The sequence below is a fragment of the Leucopleurus acutus genome (assembly GCF_964270905.1).
Source record: "Leucopleurus acutus genome assembly, chromosome: 12".
NCBI classification, from domain to species: domain Eukaryota; kingdom Metazoa; phylum Chordata; class Mammalia; order Artiodactyla; family Delphinidae; genus Leucopleurus; species Leucopleurus acutus.
This window is the reverse complement of record NC_139154.1, coordinates 56,543,555-56,564,877: the sequence shown is the minus strand read 5'-3', so window position 1 is coordinate 56,564,877 and position 21,323 is coordinate 56,543,555. Positions and strand designations below refer to the sequence as shown.

At 35.0% G+C, this 21,323-nt stretch overlaps 1 protein-coding gene across 2 annotated transcripts in view; it reads left to right on the top strand.

Moving 5' to 3' along the window:
- The window catches only part of STRN (striatin), a 108,469-nt gene that overhangs the window by 56,200 nt on the left and 30,946 nt on the right, over window positions 1-21,323 (top strand). Inside the window, exons 5-9 of one of the 2 annotated variants that reach the window (XM_082851854.1) lie at window positions 8,522-8,689; window positions 10,841-10,976; window positions 13,895-14,030; window positions 17,785-17,895; window positions 20,859-20,945. In XM_082851854.1, coding sequence (XP_082707980.1) covers window positions 8,522-8,689; window positions 10,841-10,976; window positions 13,895-14,030; window positions 17,785-17,895; window positions 20,859-20,945 — 638 coding nt within the window. The remainder of the gene's footprint in view (window positions 1-8,521; window positions 8,690-10,840; window positions 10,977-13,894; window positions 14,031-17,784; window positions 17,896-20,858; window positions 20,946-21,323) is intronic. The other variant, XM_082851853.1, reaches the window with a different exon arrangement.

Below are 21,323 nucleotides of genomic sequence, written 5' to 3'. Positions count from 1 at the left end.
TTTCATATTAAATACTTTTTCCCCTATGGAGGAATTTATTTTTTCATTAAATATTAGTAAGAATTATTAAGAATAAGTTCTCTCTCCATAATTTTAGCTTTATCAGGAAGTGTACAGTTTAAAGCTTCTAATTTATATATGCTTAAATTTAGTTTAAAGAATTCTATACCCTTAAAGTTACTCTTTTCCTTGTACCTTTTACACATGAATATACATATGTTTTAATATAAGTCTAATCATGTAATTTTTGTGTTATGTTTTTAAACTTTATTTTAAATAGGTGGAAGAACTTCTTGCATTTCCCAAGTTTGTAAATTTTGTGCTGACATATAGTTTCTCCTATAAAATGTGAACTTGAGAGTATAAAGAGGGATCAAAGCTAGGTTGAGGTTCAGATGTCAGGCAGTGGGCTAGACTCACTCACCAGCTCAGTGCCTGACCCTTGCATATCACATTTGAAATTGGTATTTTGATTTGTGCCTCACTAAAATGAAATTTGCTACCTGGTTTAAACTTTTGCGGTTGCTTGTGAATAGTCTAAACCTGTGGTTTCCAGAGCAGATTGTATGCCAGCCATTTCTTTTGATGATGGGAAGAGAATATTAAAGTGTCTCCTTACATCTATTTTTAATCTCCTCAAAGTGAGAAGGAAATGAGACTTCATTACTATTTATTTATGTTTTAAATTTTATTTTATTTATTTTTTATACAGCAGGTTCTTATTATCTATTTTATACATATTAGTGTATATATGTCAATCCCAATCTCCCAATTCATTCCTCCCCTGCCACTTTCCCCCCTTGGTGTCCGTACATTTGTTCTCTACATCTGTGTCTCATTTATGCCTTGCAAACTGGTTCATCTGTACCATTTTTTGAGAATCCACATATATGTGTTAATATATGATATCTGTTTTTCTCTTTCTGACTTACTTCACTCTGTATGACAGTCTCTAGGTCCATCAACGTCTCTACAAATGACTCAATTTCATTCCTTTTTATGGCTGAGTAATATTCCACTGTATATATGTACCAGATCTTCTTTAACTATTCGTCTGTCAGTGGGCATTTAGGTTGCTTCCACGACCTGGCTATTGTAAATAGTGCTGCAATGAACACTGGGGTGCATGTGTCTTTTTGAATTATGGTTTTCTCTGGGTGTCTGCCCAGTAGTGGGATTGCTGATTCTATTTTTAGTTTTTTAAGGAATCTCCATACTCTTCTCCATAGTGGCTGTATCAGTTTACATTCCCACCAACAGTGCAAGAGGGTTCCCTTTTTCCTACACCCTCAGCAGCATTTGCTGTTTATAGATTTTGGGATGATGCCCATTCTGACCAGTGTGAGGTGATACCTCACTGTAGTTGTGATTTGCATTTCTCTAATGATTAGTGGTGTTGAGCAGCTTTTCATGTGCCTCTTGGCCATCTGTATGTCTTCTTTGGAGAAAAGTCTGTTTAGGTCTTCTGCCCATTTTTGGAATGGGTTGTTTGTTTAATATTGAGCTGCATGGGCTGTTTATATATTTTGGAGATTAATCCTTTGTTGATTTGTTAGCAAATATTTTCTCCCATTATGAGGGTTGTCTTTTCGTCTTGTTTATAGTTTCCTTCGCTGTGCAAAAGCTTTCAAGTTTCATTAGGTCCCATTTGCTTGTTTTTGTTTTTATTTCCATTACTCTAGGAGGTGGGTCAAAGAAGATCTTGCTGTGATTTATATCAAAGAACATTCTTCCTGTGTTTTCCTATAGGGGTTTTATAGTGCTGTGTCTTAAATTTAGGTCTTTAATCCATTTTGAGTTGATGTTTGTGTATGGTGTTAGGGAGTGTTCTAATTTCATTCTTTTACATGTAGCTGTCCAGTTTAACCAGTACCACTTATTAAAGAGACTGTCTTTTCTCCATTGTATATCTTTGCCTCTTTTGTCATACATTAGTTGACCATAGGTGTGTGGGTTTATCTCTAGGCTTTCTATCCTGTTCCATTGATCTATATTTCTGTTTTTGTGCCAGTGCCATACTGTCTTGATTACTGTAGCTTTGTAGTGTAGTCTGAAGTCAGGGAGTCTGATTCCTCCAGCTCCATTTCTTTCCCTCAAGATTGGTTTGGCTATTTGAGGTCTTTTGTGTCTCCATACAAATGTTAGATTTTTTGTTCTAGTTCTGTAAAAAATGCCATTGGTAGTTTGATAGGGATTGCATTGACTCTGTAGATTGCTTTGGGTAGTATAGTCATTTTCACAATATTGATTCTTCCAATCCAAGAACATGGTATATCTCTCCATCTGTTTGTGTCATCTTTGATTTCTTTCATCAGTGTCTTATAGTTTTCTGCATACAGGTCTTTTGTCTCCTTAGGTAGGTTTATTCCTAGTTATTTTATTCTTTTTGTTGCAGTGGTGAATGGGATTGTTTCCTTAATTTCTCTTTCTGATATTTCGTTGTTAGTGTATAGGAATGCAAGAGATTTCTGTGCATTAATTTTGTATCCTGCAGCTTTACCAAATTTATTGATTAGCTCTAGTAGTTTTCTGGTGGCATCTTTAGGATTCTGTATGTATAGTATCATGTCATCTGCAAACAGTGATAATTTTACTTCTCCTTTTCCAATTTGGATTCCTTTTATTTCTTTTTATTCTCTGATTGCCATGGTTAGGACTGTGTTGAATAATAGTGGCGAGAGTGGACATCCTTGTCTTGTTCCTGATCTTAGAGGAAATGCTTTCAGTTTTTCACCATTGCGAACGTTTGCTGTGGGTTTGTCATATATGGCCTTTATTATGTTGAGGTAGGTTCCCTCTATGCCCACTTTCTGGAGAGTTTTTATCATAAATGGGTGTTGAATTTTGTCAAGAGCTTTTTCTGCATCTATTGGGATGATCATATGGTTTTTATTCTTCAATTTGTTAATATGGTGTATCGCATTGATTGATGTGCGTATATTGAAGAATCCTTGCATCCTTGGGATAAATCCCGCTTGATCATGGTGTATGATCCTTTTAATGTGTTGTTGGATTCTGTTTGCTAGTATTTTGTTGAGGATTTTGCATCTATACTCATCAGTGATATTGGTCTGTAATTTTCTTTTTTTGTAGTATCTTTGTCTGGTTTTGGTATCAGGGTGATGGTGGCCTCATAGAATGAGTTTAGGAGTGTTCCTTCCTCTGCAATTTTTTGGAAGAGATTGAGAAGGATGGGAGTTAGCTCTTCTCTAAATGTTTGATAGAATTCACCTGTGAAGCCATCTGGTCCTGGACTTTTGTTTGTTGGAAGATTTTTAATCATAGTTTCAATTTTATTACTTGTGATTGATCTGTTCATATTTTCTGTTTCTTCCTGTTCAGTCTTGGAAGGTTATACCTTTCTAAGAATTTATCCATTTCTTCCAGGTTGTCCATTTTATTGGCATAGAGTTGCTTGTAGTAGTCTCTTAGGATGGTTTGTATTTCTGTGGTGTCTGTTGTAACTTCTCCTTTTTCATTTCTAATTTTATTGATTTGAGTCCTCTCCCTCTTTTTCTTGATGAGTCTGGCTAATGATTTATCAATTTTATCTTCTCACAGAACCAGCTTTTAATTTTATTGATCTTTGTTATTGTTTTCTTTGTTTCTATTTCATTTATCTCTGCTCTGATCTTTATGATTTCTTTCCTTCTGCTAACTTCAGGTTTTGTTTGTTCTTCTTTCTCTAGTTCCTTTAGGTGTAAGGTTAGATTGTTTATTTGAGATTTTTCTTGTTTCTTGAGGTGAGATTGAATTGCTCTAAACTTCCCTCTTAGAACTGCTTTTGCTGCATCCCATAGGTTTTTGTATCATTGTGTTTTCGTTGTCATTAGTCTCTAGGTATTTTTTGATTTCCTCTTTGATTTCTTCAGTGAACTCTTGGTTATTTAGTAACGTATTGTTTGGCCTCCCTGTGTTTGTATTTTTGTGTTTTTCCCCTGTAACTTATTTCTAATCTCATAGCATTGTGGTCGGAAAAGATGCTTGATATGATTTCAGTTTTCTTAAATTTACCGAGGCTTGATTTGTGACCCCAGATGTGATCTATCCTGGAGAATGTTCCGTGTGCACTTGAGAAGAAAGTGTAATCTGCTGTTTTGGGATGGAATGTCCTATAAATATCAATTAAATCTATCTGATCTATTGTGTCATTTAAAGCTTGTGTTTCCTTATTAATTTTCTGTCTGGTTGATCTGTCCATTAGTGTAAGTGAGGTGTTAAAGTCCCCCACTATTATTGTGTTACTGTCGATTTCCTCTTTTATAGCTGTTAGCAGTTGCCTTTTGTATTGAGGTGCTCCTATGTTGGGTGCATATATATTTATAATTGTTATATCTTCTTCTTGGATTGATCCCTTGATCATTATGTAGTGTCTTTCCTTGTCTCTTGTAACATTCTTTATTTTAAAGTCTATTTTATCTGATATGAGTATTGCTACTCCAGCTTTCTTTTGATTTCCATTTGCATGGAATATCATTTGCATCCCTTCACTTTCAGTCTATGTGTCCCTAGGTCTGAAGTGGGTTTCTTGTAGACAGCTTATAGATGGGTTTTGTTTTTGTATCCATTCAGCTAGCCTGTGTCTTTTGGTTGGAGCATTTAATCCATTCATATTTAAGGTAGTTATCAATATGTATGTTCCTGTTACCATTTTCTTAATTGTTTTGGGTTTGTTTTTGTAGGTCCTTTTCTTCTCTTGTGTTTCCCACTTAGAGAAGTTCCTTTAGCATTTGTTGTAGAGGTGGTTTGGTGGGGCTGAATTCTCTTAGCTTTTGCTTGTCTATAAAGGTTTTGATTTCTCTGTTGAATCTGAATGAGATCCTTGCTGGGTAGAGTATTGTTGGTTGTAGATTCTTCCCTTTCATCACTTTAGGTATATCATGCCACTCCCTTCTGGCTTGTAGAGTTTCTGCTGAGAAGTCAGCTGTTAACCTTATGGGAGTTCCCTTGTATGTTATTTGTCATTTTTCTCTTGTTGCTTTTAACAATTTTTCTTTGTCTTTAATTTTTGTCAGTTTGATTCCTATGTGTCTCGGCATGTTTCACCTTGGATTTTTCCTGCCTGGGGCTCTCTGCACTTCCTGGACTTGGGTGGCTACTTCCTTTCCCATATTAGGGAAGTTTTTGACTATAATCTTTTCAGATATTTTGAGTCCTTTGTCTCTCTGTTCTCCTTTGGGGGCCCCTATAATGCGAATGTAGGTGCATTTAATGTTGTCCCAGAGGTCTCTTAGGCTGTCTTCATTTCTTTTCATTCTTTTTCTTTATTCTGCGGCAGTGAATTCTACCATTCTGTCTTCCAGGTCACTTGTCCGTTCCTCTGCCTCAGTTATTCTGCTATTGATTCCTTCTAGTATGTTTTCCATTTCAGTTATTGTAGTGTTCATCTCTGTTTGTTTGTCCTTTAATTCTTGTAGGTCTTTGTTAAACATTTCTTACATCTTCTTGATCTTTGCCTCCATTCTTTTTCTGAGTTCCTGGATCATCTTCACTATCATTATTCTGAATTCTTTTTCTGGAAGTTTGCCTATCTCCACTTCATTTCATTGTTTTTCTGGGTTTGTATCTTGTTCCTTCATTGGGAACATAGCCCTCTGCCTTTTCTTTTCTTTTTTTTTTTTTTTTTGCGGTATGCGGGCATCTCACTGTTGTGGCCTCTCCCACTGCAGAGCACAGGCTCCGGACACGCAGGCTCAGCGGCCATGGCTCACGGGCCCAGCCGCTGTGCGGCATGTGGGATCATCTTCCCAGACCAGGGCATGAACCCGTGTCCCCTGCATCGGCAGGCGGACTCTCAACCACTGCGCCACCAGGGAAGCCCCTGCCTTTTCATTTTGTTTGTCTTTCTGTGAATGTGGTTTTCGTTCCACAGGCTGCAGGGTTGTGATTCTTGCTTCTGCTGTGTGCCCTCTGGTGGATGAGGCTATCTAAGAGGCTTGCACAAGCTTCCTGATGGGAGGGACTGGTGGTGTGTAGAGCTGGGTTTGCTCTGGTGGGAACAACTCAGTAAAACTTTAACCTCCTTGTTTGCTGATGGGTGGGGTTGCATTCCCTCCCTGTTGGTTATTTGGCCTGAGGTGACCCAGCACTGGAGCCTGCCCGGCTCTTTGGTTGGGCTAAGGGTGGACTCTGGAGGGCTCATGCTGAGGAGTACTTCACAGATCTTTAGCTGCCAGTGTCCTTGTCCCTGCGGTGAGCCACAGCCACCCCCTGCCTCTGCAGGAGACCCTCCAACACTAGTAGGCAGGTCTGGTTCAGTCTCCTATGGGGTCACTGCTCCTTCCCCCTGGGTACTGACATGCACACTACTTTGTGTGTGCCCTCCAAGAGTGGAGTCTCTGTTTCCCCCAGTCCTGTCGAAGTCCTGCAATCAAATCCCGCTAGCCTTCAAAGTCTGATTCTCTAGGAATTCCTCCTCCTTTTGCTCGACCCCCAGGTTGGGAAGCCTGACGTGGGGCTCAGAACGTTCACTCCAGTGGGTGGACTTCTGTGGTGTAATTGTTCACCAGTTTGTGAGTCATCCACCCAGCGGTTGTGGGTTTTGATTTTATTGTGATTGCGCCCCTCCTACCGGTTGTGGGATTTGATTTTATTGTGATTGCGCCCCTCCTACCGTCTCACTGCGGCTTCTCCTTTGTCTTTGGATGTGGGGTGTCTTTTTGGTGAGTTCCAGTGTCTTCCTCTTGATGACTGTTCAGCAGTTAGTTGGGATTCCGGTGCTCTTTGCAAGAGGGAGTGAGCTCACGTCCTTCTACTCCACCATCTTGAACCAGTCGCTCCTCCGGTCTCAGTTTTTCAAAGTTACTAGATTTTTTTCCAACTTTGCTCTGCTTTCCTCATAGTAAGTACAGCGGTGAACCATCTAATAAAATTTTATAAACTTGAACCACAGTCACCCCAAAGGCCCTCATGAGCTCCAGTCTCCAGTGAGTTCCGTCTCCAGCTGAATTCAGTCTCCAGAGACTTCATTACTATTTAATAAATGGGTTTTCACTTTGGTCTTAAATGTGATTTATGCATTTTCCTTTTATAAATAAATAAGTTCTTAAAGTGCTGATTTTGTTTTTTTTTAATGACAAGTGGTTATCATAGTGAGCAATCCAAGAAATATCTTTTAAAAGACTCGTAATCTGACTCTCAAAGGTTACATTTTATTAATGAATAAGGAAATAACTATTTAGTAAAGCCAACTTATCTATGGAATGAGCAGTTTTGGAAACGGTTATATGTAATGTGATTTTGTTGCCAAAGTGAGTTATGTATCAAGTATTATTTGTTAAAAATAGAAAAGCATAATACCTTTGTGTTTGTTTGCAAGAACCAACTGATTAAAATCGGGAACTTTTGAAATTTACTATCCAAATTTTAATCAAAAATTTTCTATAGGTACTGGATAGGATTGAAAAATGAGTACCTTGACTTGATAGGATACATTTATTCCATTTTGGTTACATGTCTTTGTGAGGTATCTCTTTGACCTATAATAACTCTTAATACCAGATCTTAAAGTGATCTTAGATCAGACTGGTTATCTTTTTGATCTTTGTTTTCTCTTTCGTCTCATAGACTTGATACTTACCTCTAAGTTAATGCTTGTAAGTTATTGGTAGACATTTGTCTATCATGTTTATTAATGACATTATTAGTGGCATTTGCCTTTTTCATGTTCTTGCCACTACCACTTTTCATCTTTTTTGGGCATCTTTGTTGTTAATAGATACTGAGCGCCTTCTATATGCCAGACACTGTTCTAGGTGTGTCTCTTTTAGGAGAAGGAAAACTGAGGTTCAGGAGAATTAATGTTACACAGGAAGAAGGTGGAAGAAATGGGCTTTGAACCCAGGTGTAACTCTCCATACAAAGCCTATTCTCTGTTTTCTATGCTGCTGCCTCTCTGCAGCACACACACCCCTGGGCACCCACTCATCTCACATCCCACAATTGAGTTGTGGTCTATTTTTATTTTAGAGTTGTCGTCAGGATAGAAGCTTCCCTTCTGTGGAAGTGGCTCTTTGGAATATACTGTCTTTTTTATGTCATGGAGGAAACCATATATGCTAGTAACTTTGTATGTCATAGAGATATATGCTAGAAACTTTCTCTCTAGATTTCCATTTATCCAATGATAGTTTAATATCAGAAGTGTAAAAAGACTATTGGTTATTGTAGTTACTATTATAAAATAGTAATTCAGTAGAATCTGAGAGTGAGTTTACTCCAGCCCTGCCTAGAAGAAAGAATGTGCCATTAGGTATATTAAGGAATAGCTTCTTCTTATGATACATGAATGGTGTATTGTATAGTTCTTTGATTTTTCTCAGTGACCATAGAGGCTGGTACTGCAAGAGACAGCTCCATCTGCAGCTGGAAGATTATTTATTAGCAAGTCTTACTAGCATAGTACTGTACTGTTAAGTCTTATGCAGGCATATGAATTTAAAGAAATGTTTTTATTTACATATTCAGTAATAGAATACTGATTCCAATATGACTGAATTGTAAAGATCCTCTTCACACGCAGGTATCTACAGGAGGTGGGTTACACAGATACTATTCTAGATGTGAAATCCAAACGAGTGCGAGCTTTGTTGGGCTTTTCAAGTGATGTCACTGACAGGGAAGATGACAAAAATCAGGACTCAGTTATAAATGGCACAGAGGCTGAAGTTAAAGAGACAGCAATGATTGGGTAAGTATTTTGTCTGGAAAGTGGTTTGGCTGTAGTTTTAGTTCTTATTAATGTTTTTGGCTTATGGGTGACACTTGTGATACTTGTACTTTTAGATACTGCTACAGAAGTAATTTAATGATAAAGTTTAATAAAAAAATTAAAATTTTATTTGGTAGTAGATAACACCATAGGGATTAGAGTTATCATTTATGATTACTTTAAGAATATTTTTATTTAAGATTTTTTAATTGCAATTTATGGATTTAATATAGATTTTAATATCTTGAAGCTCAGTCACTATTAGAACTTCATAAAAGATCTTATTTGGAAATTCACTTCAAATCAGTACGAGTGAAATTTCATTCCTGGTGACGCAGAAATCATATAAATACTTAATTCTTTTGATATAAACCTTTTCTTAGCCACTTTCATGTATCTAATAATGCTGTAACTCATCTTCCCCTTGAAAAGTATCTATTTCAAGTATATATATTTTAATTGATAGAATAAGTGAAGAATTCAGTAGCAGAAATTTTTTTTTGCTTTTTGGATCATGTATCATACAATTATATGTAATTCTGCTTAAAATGAACATGGACAGTTAAATAAGGAGATTCTTCTTTATTGAAAAAAGTTGACATGATTCTTAAAGAAATAAAAAGCCAAATTCTTAAAGAAATAAAAAGCCAAAGATTCTTTGAAAGTCTGAGTATGATGTTACTTTAACTCATGTTTAGGCTGGAAGAATGGTTTTAATTGAGCTCTATACATTTTCTAGTGAGAACATAGTTTCTATTATTTGGAACATAAACTAAAATTATGGGGTTTAGGTAAAGGTTTAAAAATACGACTTTTATAAACAAATGTCACTGGAGCCTTCTTAAATGTATTCATTAATAGTTAAGACTATATAACTTGTTTTAATAAATGTAAGATGTAGATTGTTTCTCTGTGTAGAAGTAGACAATGTAGGCATTAATCCTGGTTATATTTTTACCTAATGAATTAGCTCAAATTATTATAAAGACCCTCAGGAAAGACCACTCTAGTTGTCTTGTGTTTTGGCCTTGACCTCTCTTTTGAAACTGATAAAGGTATTATTCTGAATCTGACTTCTATAGGGATGGAGCGTAGGTTGGAAAAAAACAAAAACGTAGCTCTGAGCAGATTTGAAATTTAAGATTTATCTGTTTTGAGAATTTTGCCCATAGTTGTGGCTAAGTTTGTTCAGGAAAATGTCTTCTTATCTATAACATTTCCTAATGAGAGAAATCATTCTGTTCTGGCCATTAAGAAATTTTTTGTTAAAATTCTTTAGAGGGAACTAAAATAAAATCTTACATATTTGAAAAGTCAGTCATTTCGAAAAGGTTTAACCAACAGGATCAAGTTTTGTAGTAATATTAATTTGACTAAAATATTGGTTTTAGTAACTTTATGCACACATTTGCTTTTTTCAACTCTTTAGCTGTTCAGAAATGCAAGATTGCATCAGAGAAAAATGATGTGTTTACTAGTTATTTTCTTAGTTATGGAAACTTCTGTGTCACAGGAAGAGTTGCAGAGAGGAAAAGAAATAGAAAAAAAGCAGATAGAGATAATAAGAAAAATATTTTTAAAAGAAATGCATTAAGGTTGGCTTAAAAATCAACATAATAGTGGATCAGAAGGAGGAGTTCTTTATATTGGATTGTCATTAATCTAAGTAGTAGGTATGATTGCAAAGTACTTTTAAAAGAGTAGGCAGGGCTTCCCTGGTGGCGCAGTGGTTGAGAGTCTGCCTGCCAATGCAGGGGACACGGATTCATGTCCCGATCCAGGAAGATCCCACATGCCGCGGAGCGGCTAGGCCCGTGAGCCATGGCCGCTCAGCCATGGCCGCTGAGCCTGCGCGTCCGGAGCCTGTGCTCCACAACGGGAGAGGCCACAACAGTGAGAGGCCCGCGTACCGCAAAAAAAAAAAAAAAAAAAAAGTAGGCACTTCCTTCCTATATTGCTTTTCCAGTTAAAATCCATGGAAATGTAATAGATAAGAATCAATGTAGCTCATAATATGATTTGGGGGTGTCATAATACAATATAAACAGAAGTTAGTGCTGTATATCATGGATTAATTCTTATGTCGAGTTTAAAAAATTAACTGAGCAAGGTGTATATGTTTTAAACCAGAAAATCTGAGTTAACAGATTCTGCCTCCGTGCTGGATAATTTTAAATTCCTTGAAAGTGCAGCTGCAGATTTCAGTGATGAAGATGAAGATGATGACATTGATGGAAGAGAGAAAAGCATCATTGATACTTCAACGGTGAGTTGAATAACTCAGATATAAATATTTTTAGGGACCATTATGCATACTTTAATCCATACCCTTCAACTTCAACCCTTAACTTTTTTTTTCCATAAAAAAAAAAAGTTTGGGGAAATTTAATCTAAATTCCCCATAAGTTTGGGGAAATTTAATCTATATTCCCCATAAGTTTAGAGAAATTTAATCTAAAAGTTTTTGTATTGATTTCAAATTCAAGACTTTTTAGTATAGCAGCTTTTTCTTATGGGCCTTCATTCATTAGCTTTTTGTTAATTCATTAAACATTTCAACATTTTTGTAGGGTGAACATGGTAAATGTGTGTTATAACAATGCATTGTTTTTGGTGCTATAAGACAATGGAACTGACAGACCCATTATGGTGCCTGATGGTGACTGGCGTCAACTCTAATCGGTGTGGTTTTTGTTTCTCATGTCAGGGTTGCTTTGGTAGGCAAGTTCTACACGTTTTCAGAACTCTTCCATTAGATTTCTCCAAACTTGTTTAGGGTTATTCTGTGGTTTTGTTTAGATTTTTGTAAGTTTATTGTTTCCATGGTAGAGTCCTGGAATAAGAGGTATCTAAATTCTCCCTTCTCTTCCCTTCTTTATTCTGTTCCCTTCTACCCTCTCCCCTTTTTAACCTCTGCCCTTTTTTCTTTCTCTCTTCATATTCCCTCTTCTCCTTCCTTCTCTGTCTTCTCCTTCTCCTTCTTTTAAGTAAGAGATGAGGGTGTGCTTCTGTGTTTAGGAGAGTGTTCACATTTCCTCCTTCACATTTATTTAAGAAGAGGGAGGAGAAAGTAAGGTAGTGTAAATAAAGCAGACTGGAACGAGTCAAAGCCTTGGGCTAAAGTCCCAGTTCTGTCACTAATTATCTGTGCTGCTTAATCCTTCAGGCTTAGTTTTTCAGTTTGTAAAATGGGGATTATAATAAATAACCATCTTATCCCCAGAGTATTTTGTGAGGAATAAATGAAACACTATGTATGAAAATGATATGTTTAACTATAAAGTGCTTTCTAAGTGTAATTTCTCTGTTCTCTTTATGTCCTCTGCTTTCATCAGAGACACTCAATTTACTACTTCCAGATTAATGTTTCCCTGGGCCACTATTCAGTAGTACTGTGCTAATACAGCCCTTCCATGGATATTATTTGAACTTCACATAGTTACTCCCTCTTTTTATTATTCAAACAAGTAGTTATAGCACATGTTTAAATATACTGTAGTAAAAGAAAATGCCGAAGCTTGTATGATAACTTTTCTCTGTCATAATCATTTGGAAATTCTGTGCTGACTTGTGATTTCTATGGGATGATTATACTGAGATATTATTTTTCCATCAGAATACGTTACTCATAACTCAGTGGTTAAATAATAACTAATTATGATGCTTTAAGTTTTGTTGTTAGTCATTATATCAGTGTAAATATTAAAAAATCTATAAGCTGTTTATTATAACTATCAAGTGTGGTCTTAATAGAAATTCCTAACTGTAAACTGGTTTCTTTTTAAATAATCGAATTCATAAATATCTTGACCTCCAATTAGTGCAGATCATAACAATTCTGTGACCAAGCAATGAAGGCACAGCTAATATAAGCATACTTAACCCCATTTAAATATTGGAACCAAAAATTTTTCTAGTTTTTCCTTTAGAAAAATATTTCTAAACAAATAATTGGTTTCTTTATAATAGTTTTGCTAATTTTTATTATATGTTACATTGATTTTCACAGCTGCAGTATAATAGCTACATGCCAAAAGACTTTAAAAATCTAACTCTATGTAGCAATGTATAAGCAGGACTTAGAAGATTTATTGCAGTGCTGTATAGAGAGAGAATGGCTGAAAATTATGCTGTTAAAATGTTTAGTAGAACAAGCAGGTTCTTAAAATGTTATTTTATTTCTTTAATCAAAAATAGTTCAATAGATTCAACTAAGAAAATACAGAAACATAAGGCTCTTAGTAGCTGTTGGTTGTGTTAAGTCTATTTTCTTCAGGCATTTTCTTCAAAAAGCTACATATGTTCATTGTCCTTTCTTGTTCTTTGCCCTGTATTGGAGTTTGATTTTTCTTTGCATTACACTCTGGGTCATTTTCCTCCTCCCCATCTCCTTCTCTTTTCTCATGATCTCTTCACCTTATGATTCCAGAGGTATTTCTAAATGTATAAAAATGAGACATAATGGCCCTTGTCAGATTTGCTATTAAATCTAGATTATGTCTCTAAAAGATCAATATTTGAAGAAAAATTTGAATATATAGACAATTATTAGAGGAAATTGATGCAAGGTTGGGACAGTAGAAATAATAATGGGCATTGTTCCCCCTGCTCCACAGAATACTTTCTCAGTCTTGTGGCATGCATTTCTGAGTTTGTAGCTTTTGTGATTTTAGCTTTTGTAAGAGAATGATGTACTAGAGTTAAAATTTATCATGGTTATATTCTGAAAAACTCTTGCAATGTTTTATGAAGTAGTTCTTTCTTTGGTTAGATTAGAATATCTGCTCGCTGCACAGACTGCATCCAAGAAATGTAAGATTTGGTTGTGGTTCTCATAATACAGTATGTCAGGGACATTTTTCATCTATCTGTAATTTAAATGCATGTCTTATATTCCAGTGTTTTCAATATATGATTCCATTTGTTTATTTAAAACAAACAAGCCATCATTTAACAAAGTTTAAATCACTACTTTAAAATGTATAATGTATATCTTTTTAAAATGACATCTGTGTTTTCTACTGAATTGGATAGGTATTACAGTTATTTAACACAACAAAGATGCATTTTCTGAAGAAAATAATTGGGTTTTCTCATGCAGTGGTAAAAGGATATTGTCTTCTTTACTTAAATTAATCCCATAATATATCCTAATATTTTAATTGAGCATGTTTTTTTCATTAGATTGTTAGGAAAAAAGTATTGCCTGATAGCAGTGAAGATCGAGATACAAAAGAAGCTCTAAAGGAGTTTGACTTTTTGGTTACATCAGAAGAAGGAGACAATGAATCCAGAAGTGCAGGCGATGGAACAGACTGGGGTAAGGAAGCATACTGGATCCAACTAGAGATGTTATGTAAATGAACAAAACTAATATTTTACTAGGAGGGCAACATCTTGAAGAACACTTTAAATCTGTTGTAATGTTGAAATGTTGAACATTCTGTGGACTTTTTTCTGTTGTCACCTTTTTTCCAGGGTATGTGTGTGTGTGCTTAAAGAAGGTTGTACAACTAGTTACCTCATCTTTTAACATAAGCAATACAGTATGAAAATAATTTGAATTCATATATAGAATGTTCTCTGTTTTCTACCTAGACAGTAGAACTTGCAAATCTAGATTTTGTGGAAATTGAGTATGAGAATGTAGTAGAGGATTTTAGAGATCTCATCTTTGGCATTTTCTGTGCAAAAAGAAGTATAAGTTAAAAAGTTGTAGTTATTCATTCATTTTAGTCAAGTTTCATCATTTTGTACAAGGCATAGAATTTTTTTGCACAAATGGTTCTAAACAGATTTAATATTTTAAACATCTAGTAAGAGTTCAAACAAGTATTTTAGGGAAAACTTCCACAGCACAGATCATTCTAGGCGTTTGGAAATGAATTGTCCTATCAGTAAGGTAGGATTGTGATAAATTCTTCAAAAGTGATCAGTTCTATCAGGTGTGTGTATGTGTGTGTGTGTGTGAGAGAAGGAGAGAGACAGACAGAGAGAAGGCATGTAGATACTGAGAATGAGAAAATTTTCTTCGGAGGTTGAAGAATTCCAGAATTCCCTTGGCTTACAGTCTATGTACTTTAAAGACAGATAAGGTTAGGGAAACAGTAACTATCTTAATTTTTCCTTGAGGCTTTACCTTCAGGGACTCTGATAGCAATAATGCCACTTCTTTTCCTTTTTTGTGGTAAATATTTGAAGAATTATTTGGGATAATTACTTAGTCATTGAAGAATATAATGGCTATTTAGTGACTGGCTTTTTCTTTTTCCCCAACAGAACAAAGTTTGGAAACCAGGGGAAGTTAAAGTAAAACGAATCTCTCTCCTGTCTTATTCCTTACTGAGCTTATGTATCAAGTTATTTAGATATTTTAGGCAACAATTCTTCCAATATAGTTAGATCCACCGTGCTACCCTGAGGTCATTCTCTGAGGAGTCACACATCTGTATAAATGATAGTTGGCCTTTTCTTTGCCAGTCTTATTGCAAGGGTAATTGGGATTCATTTTTCTCCAAAGACAGCTGCATTGTCCCTTTGTAACTTCCTTTGCTTTAAGGTGTGAGTCATGGCCCAGAGTATTATGTGATACAGGTCTGTAACCTGCTATGAATTTACTGGTGAAATGAGTGACTGTTCCCACATCTGAGCTGTCTCACTCTTTAGTAGTGTCTTGGACATTTCTGTTTATGAGTATGAGTGAATGGAATCTTTCAGTTGACTGAAGGTTTCTTTACCAGAAGTTTGGCCTTGTATGTGTTAAGGATTTTATAATTCAAATTCAAGTCATTTCACTTTTAATCAATTAACAAAACTAGATTGCAAATCCTGTTTAGTTGAATGGGCATTTAAATCACTTTAAGGACTTCCTTTATCCGTTCCCCATACCCCTAAAAAAAGTTACTGTGCTTATGCTAAGAATCTCCTTAGTTTCTCACAAGCAAATAGATTTTACCACAGTTCTCCTGTGATCTTCCGTTACTGTTGTTATCAGTATGACACCTAGTTAAGAGTATGATATAGCTAAATTTTTACTTTAAAAAACTGAAGACATTCTAGGATCCAAGAGCCAACTCAGTTTAATTTATTATTAAGGTGTGATTGATGAAAATTAACATTTTTGATTGTTAGACTTTCTGAAAAAAGTAGACTGTTTCTACTGTTGTTAGTAGAATATATTGGTAGTTAGATCTATAAAAATGTTTAGCCTATAAAAACTCAATAAAAATGTTGAGTTTATATTCAGAGACCCAATTATCTGTTTTTTAAACTGTGGATTGAAACTTGTTAAAAATAGACAGATTTCTGTTTATTCTGGTTCATTTTGGTTTATTCCAATCACTGAACAAATATTGATCACGTGCCTTCTATGTACCAAGTCTTCTAGGTGAAGATCCCTACCCCTGTGGTCCTACATTCTACTAACAGGATATAGCAGTAAGAGACAAACATGATAAATGATATAGTATGTCAGAATATGATAAATGCTATGGGAAATAGAAAAAAGTAAAACAGAGTAAGTGGGATAGAGAGTGCTGGGGTCAGGGTCAGGTGGAGTGGGACAGGTTACAATATGAAATAGATTGGTCATGGTAAGGCCCATTGAGAGGGTAACATTTGAACAAAAGACAACATTGATGAGGGAGTTAGCCACATGGTATCCAGGGAAGGAGTGTTCAAGAAGAAGAAAACCAGAGCAAATGCCCTAAGATAGCCGTAGCCCTGGTATGCTTGAGGACTTCAAAGAAGCTAGAGTGGCTGGAGCAGAGTGATTCTGAGGGGAATATAGTAAGAAATGATCAAATCAATTGGAGCTTTGTAGACCACTGGTGAGATGGGGAACCATGGGAAGGATTTGAGCTGGAAAGGTGACATGATCCAGCTTTTGTTTTAAAGCATCACTTTGGCTGCTGTGTTGAGAATAGACTACCCAGGGCAATCAGTGTTGGCAATAGACTTGGAGGGGAGAGTGGGAAAACATTTGCAGTAATTCTAGCGAGAGACAGAGGTTAGGGAAGTAGTGGATTTGCTGAGAAGTGGTCAGATTCTGGGTGTGTTTTAAAGGTAGAGAAAACGGTATTTCCTGAAATATTTGATGTGGGGTTTGGAAGAAAGGGAGATTTTTGGTCTGATCAAATGGAAGTCTGGAATTGCCTTCAAATAAGATGGGGAACCCTGTAGATGGAACAGATTGGATGGGGAAGATTGGGAGTTTGGTTATGTATGTTTGGTTTGAGTTTTGACTTCCTAATAGAAATATAGAGTAAGCAATTGGGTATATGTATGAGTCTTGAATTCAAGTGAGTGTTCTAAGCTAACACTTATATAACATTATATGCATATAGTAAATTATTTTATAGTAAGTATAAAATATATAACATATTTACTCTTTAAATTTTCTACTCCCGAAATAGTGAAAATTACTGATTGAATTTCTTTTTTACTAGAAGCTCAGTTTCCTGATTTAAATATTTTTAAATTAACAGGTCACTTAAATTGTTTTAAATATTGAATGCCGGGTTGATTAATAAGTTTACAAAGTGCTATTTATAAAGCCTATAAAATAAAAATGATCATTTGCTGATAAACACATGCCAAAAATATACAATTTTTGAAATGAAAAGATCATTGAAGACTATTTTGTACAAATGCTTAATCTTCTTTCATTACATAACTTAATAAGAAATGGGTTTTTTGTGAGTCAATCCTAATGAAATTCAGAAAATGGGATGAAACTGAGGGGTTCTTGAATATGGACTTTGGGGGCTTAATATACTATAAGTAGCTCAAATCTTGCAGGGTTTTTTTTTTCTATGTCTATTTCAAGAGAGATTTGATATTATTACCTAGGAAATTGAATTGATCACTTGTTTCTTGGATATTATATTTTATGTGACATGTATCTATCTAATGAATAAGTAATGACCTTAAAATTAGTGCTACTATGAAGAAAATGGTTGTTATGTCCATCCATTGACATAACAGTGAATTTACTGTTCACTGTTCAATATTTTATTGAATATTGTTCAATATTTTATTGAAAAAGGCTGTTTCATTTGTTTCACTCTGTTTAGAAAAGGAAGACCAGTGTCTCATGCCTGAAGCTTGGAATGTGGACCAGGGAGTAATTACCAAACTCAAGGAACAATACAAAAAGGAGAGAAAGGGGAAAAAGGGGGTGAAGAGTAAGTGGAAAACATTGTATCTATAAATCATAAATCTTACCTCTTTCATATCCCCCAATTTTTTTCTCCAATGTTTTCCTAAAACTACTTACTCTTTTTCTTTTCTGCTCCTGACCTCTTTCCTTTTCACTTGTTCTCAGGGGTTGAAATTAAATGGTTAGCTGTTTGATTATGAACTTTAAAAAAAAAAAGGCTGTGCGTATAATTATGAATTATAATATATTCCAGTAATAAATCCAGAGTGTCATGAGTATGTGGAACTATGTTTTCAAACATATTGATCATTTGATTTTTAAAATTAGATGTGCTTAATTACAGTAATGGGTTTTCACTGTTGACAATTTTAAATCTCATCGAGTGTGACTGACCCTCTGGCAAGCGACCAAAATTATTACTTATAATTTTAAGTCTTGGAGACAGAAAGAAAGTTAATTTCTACCCCTGAATATTCTATGTGTTCATAACACACAGTTCATTTGCTCTCATCACTATATTCTATACAGGGCACAGAGTCAGATACACAACTTTTTTTAAGTATTTATTTTTCTAATTTAAATTTTTGGCCAATTTCATTTGTAATATTACCAATTAGGTTTGTTTTTTTTTTCAACAAAATGAGTGCCACATCAAAAATGGAAGTTAAAATGAAATGTCTAGCCCTATGAATCATATCTGTATAACTTATTCAAATTATTAATAAAGTTTAACAATAGATCTAGTTAAATATTTAAAATAGAAATACAAAAGCTTTCAAACATCCCTGAAAACCATCTTAAACACCTTTTTAGGAGAGCAAGGCTGAACTATCTATCTCCTTGTGTTACCACTGTTATTGACAGTATGGACATGGGTCTCCCTTTTATGGCAATAGGAATTTCATCCTTTGGGATATTAAAGTAGTGTAAAGTAGGATTAAAATCCAACTTGAGTGAGGCATGTGTTTAAAATTGCAAAAGGCTGGAAGGATATGCCTTTTCTTTTTCTCTTTCTATAGTGATGCTAGGGATTATCAAAGACCAGTCATTCTTTTACAATCTAGTAGTTACTGATAAATACTAAATGGTTATTTAAAATATCTTAGAATTTACAAGTATTTAGCTTTAATGGATAAAAAGTCAGTGGCCATTATTGATGTTAGTACTGTACCAACCATTATGTAACTGAGAGAGAATGACATTTGATGCCTTCTCAATGTAAATTAAATCCAAGTGAGGAAGGTTTAATATTAAAACATAAGAACGTTTTATACTTTTTATTAAAAAATAAATGTAAATTGATACAGCCACTATGGAGAACAGTATGGAGGTTCCTTAAAAAACTACAAATAGAACTACCATACAACCCAGTAATCCCACTACTGGGCATATACCCTGAGAAAACCATAATTCGAAATGAGTCATGTACCACAATGTTCATTGCAGCTCCATGTACAATAGCCAGGACATGGAAGCAACCTAAGTGTGTCGATGAATGGATAAAGAAGATATGGCACATATATACAATGGAATATTACTCAGCCATAAAAATGAACGAAATTGAGTTATTTGTAGTGAAGTGGGTGGACCTAGAGTCTGTCATACAGAGTGAAGTAAGTCAGAAAGAGAAAAACAAATACCATATGCTAACACATATATATGGAATCTAAAAAAAAAAAAAAGGTCATGAGGAACCTAGGGGCAAGACGGGAATAAGACGTAGACCTACTAGAGACTGGACTTGAGGACACGGGGAGGGGGAAGGGTAAGCTAGGACAAAGTGAGAGAGTGGTAGTGCATATATGGACATATATACACTACCAAATGTAAAATAGATAGCTAGTGAGAAGCAGTCACATAGCACAGGGAGATCAGCTCGGTGCTTTGTGACCAGCTAGAAGTGAGGGTGGGAGGGAGGGAGACGCAAGAGGGAAGAGATGTGGGGACATATGTATATGTATAACTGATTCACTTTGTTATAAAGCAGAAACTAACACACCATTGTAAAGCAATTATACTCCAATAAAAATGTTATAAAAAAAAGGACAAAATAAGCATTCTCAGAAGAACAAAAAAAAATACTGATAAAAATTTAATCTTAAACAATAGTGAGACATGGTTTGTTATGGCTTTTCAGAGCCATGATAAAAGCAGTTAAGCTGAAATTTTAAGGAATATTTGTCTGTCATACACAAGAAACGAGAATATTTTAATCGTCAGATTGACTTAAAGTTGATATATTTAAACCATTATGCTACAATAATGAATGTCTTAAAATGTAAAAGATCTTTGAGTTGGAAAAGTATCCAGGACTTATGTAGAATCCATCTACTATTATATTTATTATTAGGTTCTTGTCAAATATCAAGGCATCACTATAGTTGGAATTTAGCATTTAAGGTCTAAAACTGCACCATTTGACTGGAACAGTATTCCTGCTAATAGAAGCTATTGGGTTTCCTGGACCTGGGGATCTTGATCACTATTCAGGCATATGGCATGTAGCCTTTTAGTATGGTGAAGAAAAATGATTCTTTAGGAGGAGAAATTTTAATGTCTTTCACTGAAGAGAGAGGGACTGTAGACTGATGTTCAGCACATTTTGTTTATCATCATCAGTTCAGGTTATCTTGATAAAATGATAGTCTGGGAACCAGTGAAGACAAGATTAAAACAGAACTGGAAGACTTAAAATGAAAATAGAACTGAAGGAAAGCTTTGAATTGATATATGGAGCATTAATTTATAAACCACCATGGGTATTTTTAAAATTGAACTGTTACTCATTGGAAGAAGTTGAGTCTTTTTAATATGGTCTAGTAGAAATATTTCCAGTCAAATTGTGTTCTTCAATCATACTGTCTTAGAATATATTTCTAGGTAGTAGTTAAAATTGCTTAAAAATAGTTGTATTCTTTGCTGGTATAGGAAAAAAAACATAATGGACTATGGGTAAGATTTTCCCATTCTTAATTAAACTTATAACAGGAAAAACTACTGAAGATCTGTTTCAGCCTCTATCCTATATAAAACAGTCAAAACAGGGATGTGGGAGAATGCAGCATCAAAGTACAGGTAAGTAATTGGCAGGGCGTGATACTTCACCTCAGATACCATAGCTTCAGGACGTAAGGCAATGAATGCAACTTAATATAAACAAACAAAAAAGAATGTGATTGTTTAATTCAATGTACGCAGTAGCTTCACAGTCTGTGGTATTTGTCTGCGTTTAGAGCAGTATACAAGGATTATAGAATAATATTATTTTTAATGGTCCAAATTGTACATGAGCATTTTTTCATGCAAGTAGTGATGTTATTCCATTAGCTTAATCTAAAAAATATATGTAAAACACAATTTTTTTCAAGAAATAATAAACTTTTAAAATAATTTGAAAACTTAGAAAATAATTACTTTTTAATATAATATAGTAGGGTAGTTTTAAAGGTGAAT